Raw genomic sequence first — 10,617 nt, forward strand, 5'->3', positions numbered from 1 at the left:
TGGGAACTACAATTGATACTAACCCATTGGTCCTAATGGGAATGAACATTCGCCCACCCTATTGAGCCATCAGACACACATTGTGGACCTCAGTCAATGATTTAGTGGATGAAGAACAACACCAAGAGGTTCCACAAATATTTTGCCTATGCACATATGATCAGAGAAGCTTGGGTCTGGTTGAAATAGAATGAGTTTCTTAATACATGGGCTGCACTACACAGATATCACACGTGATAGAGTTTGTTTAGTTTAGGCATTGATGGCAAACACTGATTTAAACATCAGTTGTGTCTTGAAGTCTGCCATGAGGAAGGCCAGGGTTCAGAAAGGGAGCATGTTCGGTTGTGTCATTCTGCAGGTGTATCAAAGGAGAGTTTAGATTATCTGACACCTCATTTATCAGTGCTAATGGATGTGACAAAGACAAAGGGGCCTAATAATGAGTTCGGACCATCACTCACCAATTCAAAGAGTCATTGTCGCAATGAACTAATCATGGCTCGTATGTATGGGCTGGAGATGTTGCGAAACATTTGAAGGCTCAACTCAAGGATTTGCTAGACAAAGGTTTTATTAGACCTAGTATTTCTCCATGGGGTGCACCGGCATTGTTTGTGAAGAATAAGGATGGGTACTGTAGAATGTGCATTGATTATCGCCAACTCAATACAGTCACTATTAAGAATAAGTATCCTCTCCCTCATATTGACGACTTGTTATCAACTTCAAGGGGCAAGCTATTTTTCTATGATTACCTTGAGATCGGGGTATCAACAACTTAGGGTGAGAGGTGAGGATATATCAAAAATAACATTTTGGACTAGATATGGTTACTATGAGTTCTTAGTATTTTTGGTCTCACTAATGCCCCGATGGAGTTTATAGAACTCATGAATAGGTTGTTTCAAAGTTACCTAGATTCATTTGTCATTTTCTTCATTGACGACTCTTGGAATATTCAAAAAATGAGGGTGAACGATTGGACCATTTGAGTGTGGTGTTGCAAGTGCTTAAGGAATGCCAATAATTTGTCAAGTTTAACAAACATGAGTTGCAGTTGAGGTAGGAGCCGTTTCTTGTCATGACATCTCTAGTGAGGGGGTTTAGGTTAATCCAATGAAAATGAAGGCGATCAAGAATTGGCTTAAACCATTTACCCCAATCGACATTAGAATCATTTTTGGTCTTTTGAGATATTATAGGAGGTTTGTGGATGGTTTTGCGTCCATTTAATCTCCCTTGACTACCTTGATCCAAAGGAGTATGAAATTTGAGTGGTCGGAGGCATGTGAAAGAAGCTTCAAAATCTTGAAATAGAGGCTTACCTACGCTCCACAGTTGACTTTACTGGAGGGTAGCAAGGGTTTCGTTTTATATCATGATGCATCTCGAGTTGGATTAGGGTGTTTCCTTCTGCAACATGGGAAAGTAGTCTCTTATACTTCTTAAAAAAATTACGGTGCATGAGAAGAACTATCTAACTCATTATCTAGAGTTAGCGATCGTGGTGTTTGACTTGAAAATATTGAGGAATTATTTGTATGGTGTCCATGTTGATGTTTATACCGATCACAAGATTCTTCAACATCTGTTTACTCAAAAGGAGTTAAATCTCTGACAAAGAAGGTGGTTGGAATTATTGAAGGATTTTGACATGAGTGTTCTCTACCACCCCGCAAGGCCAGTGTGGTTTTGGATGCTCTAAATCCTATGACCATGGATAGTGTGTCTTATATAGATGAAGACAAGAAAGACCTAGTAAAATATTTTCATAGGTTGGCTCGTTTTGGTGTTAGATTTGTAAATTCTCCAAATGGTGTCTTTATGGTCCATCATAACTCCGAATCATCTTTGGTGGTTTAGGTGAAGTATAAGAAACACCTTGATCAACCATTGATGGAGTTGAAGTAATCAGTTCTTGGTAATCTTAATTAGTCAATCTCCTTAGGGAGGAATGGTGTATTGAGGTGTCAAGGAAGATTATGTGTTCCCAATGTTGATGACTTGAGCAATCGGATTCTAGAGAGAGCTCATGTTTCTCGTTATTCCATTCATACGGTATCTACAAAAATGTATCATAACCATAGAGAAATGTTTTGGTAGGAAGGCTTAAAAAGGGACATAGCGGAATTTATTGCAAAATGTCCAATTTGCCAACAAGTGAAAGCCGAGCACTAAAAGCCAAGTGGGTTACTTCAAGAAATACAAGTTCGCACTTCAAAATTGGAAGATATTAATAAGGACTTCATGGTAGGTTTGCCTCGGACTCAAAAGCTACATGACTCCATATAGGTGGTTGTGGATAGGTTGACCAAATCCACTCATTTATTCCCATAAAGTCCACATACTCGGCGGAAGATTATGCAAGGATCTTCATGATTGAGATTGTGTGCCGCCATGGTATTCCCTTATCCATCATATCGGATATGGGTGCACAATTAACATCTAGGTTTTAGAGGTCATTCCAAAAAGTTCGGGTACCAAGGTGAAGTTAAGAACCGCTTTCCATCCTCAAGTGGATGGTCAAGCGGCGGTACTATTAAAACCCTTGAACATATACTTAGAGATTGTGTAATTGATTTCAAGGGAAATTAGGAGAAACATTTGCATTTGGATGAGTTTTTTAAAACAATAGCTACCATTCAACTATATCTATGACTCCTTTTGAGGCATTGTATGGTAGGAGATGTAGATCTCCAATTGGATGGTTGGAAGTGGGTGAATCTTCACTCTTGGTTCCCGAATTGATTTATAAGACTTTGGAGATAGTTCATATGAGAAGGAACCGATTGAAAATAGCCTATAGCCGGTAAAAATATTATGTCGACCATAGGAGGAGAGACATAACATTTGAACAGGGTGATAAATGTATCTGAAATTTTCACCATGAAGGAGTGGCGAGATTTGGTAAGAAAGGGAAATTGAGTCCTCGATATGTGGGTCCTTAGGAAATTTTGCAAAGAGTTGGCAAGGTTGCATACCAGTTGAGACTACCTAGTGAATTAGCTTTGGTTCATCCAGTGTTCATGTCACCATGCTTAAGAAGTGCAATACACTCAAACTATACTTTCCTAAAGAATTATAAGCGGTCGTACCAAGTAAAGAACCCAAATGTTAGGTTGGGGTCGATGCCACGAGGAAAATTGTTTAGACTTAACTTCAATCTACGATTACTTCTATTTAGTCAAGTCCTTTCCGGAAACAAACAATTAAAGGGGGGATTTTGTGTAACAAAAGTAATTAATTAAGTCTAAGTAAACAAGTAGCTAGTTCAAATATTTGATGTTTATCAAATGATAAGAGAAACTACGGTGTAAGTGTTCCCAACCATAATGCAGTAACCCTAGCTATAACAACTCTTTCGTAGTATCTTGCATGCAAAGTGATAAGTTATTTATCCCTAATTCCTTGGTCCGACAACTAGTGAACTTCACTCCGCACCTTGGTCTACATGTGTGTACTTTAGTAAACCTTACCTTTTACCTCATATTAAACATCATAATCGATGTATGACTTTGTTATTACTTTGCACCAATCGACACTAGCCTATTAGATAGTACATACTAAATCTACGTTGATAATTCTTTTTTTATTATCTACCTCCTTGGTACGGCAAGTAGATACAAGGTGATTTCTAATGCGTGTACTTGTAAAAAGACTTTTAAACGAAAGAATTATCAATAAATGCAAGAAACTATTCGAGAATTGTTATTTTAACTTGTTTTACTTTGTTAAATACCCATGGTTCCCACAACCCTAGTTATGGATTTAGTTACCCATGTTCATAATTACACAATTCATATCAATTAGACAAGAATTCATGTACTTACATTGATGAGATTTAAGAAAATCCAAAAAATCACTAGAATTCGAGAAAATAAACGATTCCGTAAAAATAAAGTATTTTCCAAAACCCAATATTCAACAACCAAGAGTCTAACTCCAAAATGAGGTTTTTGGTCCTATTTATAATTAAAAAATCATAAATATAAAGGGAAACCTATATAAGGAAAATCTGTCCAAAAACGCATCTCACGTTGATGACATGACTGACGGACCGTCGGGGTGACGACGGATCGTCGACACCCCAGTCTGTCCATACTTCATCTGTATTTTCAGCTGCTTTCTTCTCAAACTCTCTGTTATCATCGGCGGACCAAGCTGATGGTCCATTGATAGGACGATGATCTGTCGGTGGCCTTCGTTGCTCCACTCTTAGAATCTTTTCAAATCGGGTACAGGGCTACATTCTGTTAACACCAACGGATCACCAGGATGGTCCGTCCCTTCCATATCCTCACACTTGGTCAGAATTCCCTTATCTTTCCTTGGCAGAATAACATCTTTATGGGGACGGTTGCTACCTACGGACCGTCAATGGGTAGACGGACCATCAATGGCTCCGTAGGTCATATTTTCTGCAATTTTCAACACATCTTTAGCGTTTTCATTCTGGACAATTTTTCCTGCAAACACCAAGAAAAATACATTAAAACTACTTCAAAGAGGCCTTAGACACACACTAAACTTAATAAAAAATCATTTAAAGTACCGTGAAACCACGGTACATTAACACCCTCAACTTAAATTTGTTGTTTGCCCTAAATCGACAAACTATGACTCACCACAAAAACATTTGTACAAAAGTATCCTTATTTTAGCTTTCACAATCATCTGGCCATCAATCCCAATTATTTTCATTATTTTCATGTATGATATCACTATTAGGCTCGCTCATATGGATCAGACCATGACACAGACTCATCACGCACTGACACCTATCCTCTTTTACTTCTCACCATGGTGCCAACTTTCAAGTATTGAAACTAGTGTCCTTTCTGCAAAAACAATATCCTCCCTTTTCACACAATTATTTCTGTTTGAGTATAAGGATTGTTTTTTCAACACTCATTCTAAGAATAACTTATCACCTCATTGGTACTTATCCCATAGGCTTGCCCTTATTTTCATTGTTTTAAGTTCAACGTATTAGACTCTTAGGATCACGATAGGACTTCCTTAGCTTATAAATAGGCTCAGGATCAGGTAGGGTACATTTGATGTATTTTAGTGACTTGTTTTCCTCCTTGACATAACAACTAAGCATCCTACTTTTTCATAATTTATTTAACCCTATTTCCTAATTTTCTTATGTTTTTTGCCTTGCTTTTCTCTTTTCTTTCTCCTTTTGTGTAAGTGATACTTCTTCAATTTTTTATTTTTTTTACTTACAAATTTTGCAAATTTTTTAACTTGATTTCAACTTTGCTTGAGTCACTTTTCAAGGAGGGACCAGGGCCTACACATTACTTCTAGAAGATAAGTTGGGGTAGAAAAGAAAGATTCATTTTAATCTCAAATCATTTGGATCAATTCGGGATTAATTTCATTCGTTTTTCTTTTATGTAGGCTAGATATTGACTATCTTGAACAATGGCCTATGATCTTTTCCTAATTGTCTATTACAGATTACTTTTAGTAGGACTAACCGGGAAAGTTCTAACTTAATACCTTAACCTTTCTCACACTTACTTAACACCTCATTACCATACCAGATAATCAGACACTTAGTTCAAGCTTAAGATTGAGGGTCATGCAAGGGTGTATATCTATGTCATTCTTAGAGCCACACATTCATCATTCACTATGACTAATCATGCAATCATTTTTTTTAAATCAGGATATCATTTTATTCAGCCATCACGCTTCAGATTTCATATCAATACTATGTATAGGATACAAACGTGGCAGTTTAACAGTAAAGTAAACCGTCTCTTGGGGAAAAAGAGAGCAGGCAAGAACACCCCAAGAAAAGATAGTGCATTGGGCTATTCAGACTTCACCCTAGCACTCACTTTCCATTTACCTCACTCCCAACAAAAGATCATGCAATTGTCCCCAATACGTAAAAAAATATAAAACCGAGTGGTAGGTGAAGCAAACTTGAGGCGCATAGTGCCGATGATCAAAAAGATGGAGGGTCCGTATCCCAAAACCCGCTACCTCTATAGTAGGGACAATATCAGTAGTGTCCGCAGCAATAGTCCTCCACCATATCGGGGAATATTGACATCATACATCTCTGAAAAGTAGCCGGTGCATAACACAACCCGAAGGACATCCTCTTGAACGCGAAAGTTCCATAAGGACAAGTAAAAGTGGTTTTCTCTTGATCTTCTGGTGCAATAGAGTGGTTGTAACCTGAATAACCATCAAGAAAAATACCACCCTTTCCTGCAAGCCTATCTAACATCTTATCCATGAATGACATAGGAAAATGGTTTTTCTTAGTCCATACATTCAATTTTCGCTAATCCATATACACTCTCCATTCAGTCACCGACCTTACTGGAACAATCTCATTTTTCTCATGAGGGACCACAATCATTCCCCCTTTCTTAGGCACACACTTAACAGGGCATACCCAACTACTATCAACTATCGTATATATGACTCCGACATCCAACCACTTAAAAATCTCCTTCTTCATTACCTCTTGCATAGGTGGATTTAACCATCTTTGATGCTCTATACTTGGTTTATGATCGTGCATGAATTGGATTTTTTGTGAACAAATACCGGGTGGAATATCAATAAGGTTCGCAATAGTCCAACCAATAGCTCATTTGAACCTCTTCAACACCTCTACAAAACACTCCATTTGCTCTACATTCAAATCCGATGCAATCATTACCAATAAAGTGTCACCTTTTCCCAAGAAAACATACCTCAAATGAGGTGGTAGAGCCTTAAGCTCTAATTTTTGGGCCTCCTGAATAGATGGTTTCGAGGGTGGAGACTCGCGATGTTTCATATCTAAATCCAATTTCTTTGGTTTGAACCTCACCTAACCTGGATCTAGTGCCGCAACCAATGACCCATACTCTTCGATACAATCACTCTCAAAATTCATGATCACTGCCGCTAGTGCCTCAACACCAAGACGCTCTTCTATTTGTACCTCGTACGAACTCTCAACCTTTTAGGATATCGCAGATACCGATTGGAGCTCACCATTTTACCTCATGGACCTACAAATATTGAAAGTCTATTCTTTATTATTCAACCAAAACTTCATCTGTCCTTTCTCCATATCAACCAAGGTGCGACTGGTAGCAAAAATGGCCTCCCAAGAATAATAAGCACCACAAAATCCACCTCACAATCAAGAATCACAAAATCGGTCGGAAAAATAAATGACTCCACTTTCACTAGAACATCATGGAGTATCCCAATAGGCCTCTTCACCGTTGGATCGACCATCAGTAGCCGCTTCGCAGTGGGCTTTGGGTCACCCAAACCTAATTTCTTATAAATAGTGAGAGGCATGAGATTTATGATTGCCCCAAGATCACATAATGCTTTAGCAAAGTGTAACAACCCAATGGTACATGGAATAGTGAAAGCCCCTGGATCTTCTGTCTTTTGCACAAGAGACCTTGTAGCAATAGCACCACAGTGTTGCATCCAATCATCATCTTCAAAACGAACCGATCTCTTCTTAGTGACCATATCTCTCATGAACTTGGCGTAATTGGACATTTGTTCAAGAGCTTCTATCAAAGGGACATTGATGGATAACTGTTTCAACATAGTAATAAAATGCCAGTATTTACCATACTCGATCCTTTTCACCAATCTTTGCAGGAATGGAGGTGGTGGTCTAGGAATGGGAGTCATCTTTTGGGGTATCTCAACTTATTTTCCCGATTTGTCTACCAACTCACCACTAACTTTCTCTAACACATCATCTCCTCTCATCACGTCTTCTACGCAGACGACATATGTGGGTCAATTGTGTACTTACCCATTTGAGTAGTGACTGCCATACAATGTCCATCATTTATTGGATTTTGAACAGTATTGCTAGGAAGAGTACCCGGTTGGCGTGGGTTTACAGTAGAAAACAATTGGTCCATTTGCAACTCAAGATGCTTGTTAAGATTGCATGTGCACCCACCTTTTACCCAATATTTGCTAAATCACCTCTAAACTCTTTGGCGTGCTCATCACTAGCATGAAACCTCGTCATCATCTTCTGCAACATATCCTTAACTTGCGCCATACTACCTCCACCATCCCTAGGAGCAACTTCCCTATTTTAGGGTGGAACATAGGGCCCACTCCGATTGTTTCTGTTACCATAGTTACCCCAGTTGAAGTTGTTGTCACGGTTTTAGTTGCAATCTCGAACATAATGACCATCTCGGTTGTAATTCCTATAGTTTCGACCTTGATTTCCTTGACCTTGGTGACAATTCTCCTGATTGGAGACTTGGGCATTCGGTCGGAATCCCCCTGTATTCTCATTCACTGCATAATATTCTTCCTCATAGTAAAATTCGTCTACCGGAGGTGGTGGCTTAGTCAAATATCTCTCCGCATTCACTTTCTTTGCAACCCCAGTGACATGTTTCAATACTAACCCAAGATTAGTTCTCATTTGAGCCATGTCTTCACGAATCTCATATGCAGCAGGGTTGTGTGTAGCTTGCACTGCAAAGGTGTTTCTCCTAGTGTCCGATTTCCTAGTGCTCCAAGCCTTGTTGTTTCAGGAATTTTTCTCCAACTTCTATGCGATCTCTGCATAAGTGCACTCACCATAAGAACCACTTGCAATAGTATCGGGTACCACCTTATTGTTATCATCTTCCCCCCTACAGAAGTACTCTTTCAACGATTCATCATATATATGGTGGTTTGGGACACTTCTCAGAAAAGAGCTGAACCTATCCCAGGAAATACTTACCGACTCCCTAGGCAATGGAAAAAAGTTGTTCAGCCTATCTTTGTGGTTAAAATTTTTAGAAACGGGGTAATAACTTGCTATTAACACATCCCTCAACTGCTCCCAAGTATAGATCGAATTATAAGACAACTCAGTAAACCAAATTGCGGCCTCTCCCATCAGTAAGAGAGGGAACACCTTTAATCCAATGATATCCATGTCCAAGTCCATCCTCCCTACACAACTCTTGCACACTGACCTTAGTTTGACAATGTGAGCATGTGGATGAAGATGGTAGCCTCGAAAACAAACCTCTAGCAGTTAGCATCTGCATCAAGCTACTAGTTACCACGAATGAATGACCTTGTGGTAGAGGAGGTAGGAAAAGAGGTCCATCTGAATTAGTGATGTTAACATTGACCCTATAATACTCTTGAGGGCGTGGGGCAGGAAGTTGTCTCCTCAGAGCGCCCTCATCAGGGTTTTCCACAATCACTTCGTTACGAGCATCAACCGGCGTAGGAAGTTGACGGTTGATCCCATCACCAATATTATTAAGATTGAATGGCTCGTTCATTCTACGAAGTGTACGATTTAGTTCTGGATCAAATAGAAGCAATAGATCTCCTCGACTCCGTGTACTTGGCATACACTAGACTTAGACCTGAAATACACAAAAACAAAGAAAAAAAAGTAAAATTAGAATATTATTGACTAAAATTTGATAATTGCGCTTAAGTTAATCAAAAATCTACTTTCCCTGACTACGGTGACAAAATTTGACACTATTAAATTATACTTCCCTAAAGAAGGATAAGCAGTCCTATCAAATAAAGAACCCAATTGTTAGGTTGGGGTTGATCCCACGAGGAAAATGGTTTAGGCATAACCTTAATCTACGATTACGTCTATTTAGTCAAGTCCTTTTCGAAAATAATTAATTAAAGGGGGGGGGGGTTGTGTATCAAAAATATTTAATTATTTCTAAGTAAGACAAATAGAATGTTTATAACTTTGGTGTTTATCAAGTGATGAGAGAAACTAGGGTGTAAGTTTTCCCATAGGTTCATAACGCGGTAATCCTAGATATAACAATTATTTCCTAGTGTCTTGCATGCAAAGTGGTAGGTTATGTATCCCCAATTCCTTGGTCCAACAACTAGAGAATTTCACTCCGTACCTTGGTCCGGCTACGTGTATCTACTTTACTAAACCTTACCTTTACCTCATATTAAGCATCATATTCAATATTTGGCTAAGTTAATACTTCGCACCAATTGAAACTAGCATATTAGATAGTGTATACTAAATCTATGTTGATAATTCTTTCCTATCAACTACTTCCTTGGTCCGACAAGTAGAAATAGGGCAAGTTCTAACGCTTTTACTCGTTAATAAGACTTCTAAATGAAAGAATTATCAATACATGCAAGAAACTATTATAGAATTGTTATTTAGCTTGTTTTACCTTGTTAATTACCCATGGTTCCCATAACCCTATTTGTGGATTTAGTAACCCATGCTTAGAAATGCACAATTCATGGTTGTTAAACAAGAATTCATGTACTTACTTTGACAAGTTTGAAGAAAATCCAGAAATCACACTTGAATTAATGAAAATATCTTGAGAATCGATTCCAGAAACTTGAAGTTATTCCCAAAATCCAAGGTTCAACTTCCAATAACAAGAGTATGAAAAATAACAAAATGTCTATCCCCCAAAACGAGGGTTTTAACCCTATTTATAATAATAAAGTCCTAAATAAAAAGGATTCTAACTAAGGAAAATCTGTCCCAAAACACGTTTTCAGTCAATGACCCAACTGACGGTCTGTAGATAGAACGACGGACCGTCGACTGCCTCCGTTGGTCTACACTTAACTTTT

The 10,617-nt window shown here is 38.4% G+C and overlaps 1 protein-coding gene across 1 annotated transcript; it reads right to left on the reverse strand.

Moving 5' to 3' along the window:
* Positions 1-7,077: 7,077 nt before the first annotated feature.
* Positions 7,078-7,683, reverse strand: LOC138339436 (uncharacterized). The gene has a single exon (XM_069291033.1). It carries the CDS (start codon positions 7,681-7,683, stop codon positions 7,078-7,080), a length of 606 nt encoding a protein of 201 aa, XP_069147134.1.
* Between the last annotated feature and the right edge of the window lie 2,934 nt (positions 7,684-10,617).

Source organism: Solanum lycopersicum, chromosome 11 (genome assembly GCF_036512215.1).
Source record: "Solanum lycopersicum chromosome 11, SLM_r2.1".
Classification (NCBI taxonomy): domain Eukaryota; kingdom Viridiplantae; phylum Streptophyta; class Magnoliopsida; order Solanales; family Solanaceae; genus Solanum; species Solanum lycopersicum.

Excerpts from the sequence above, each read along its gene's own strand:
- LOC138339436 (XM_069291033.1), bottom strand. The coding sequence starts at position 7,683 with ATGACTCCCATTCCTAGACCACCACCTCCATTCCTGCAAAGATTGGTG.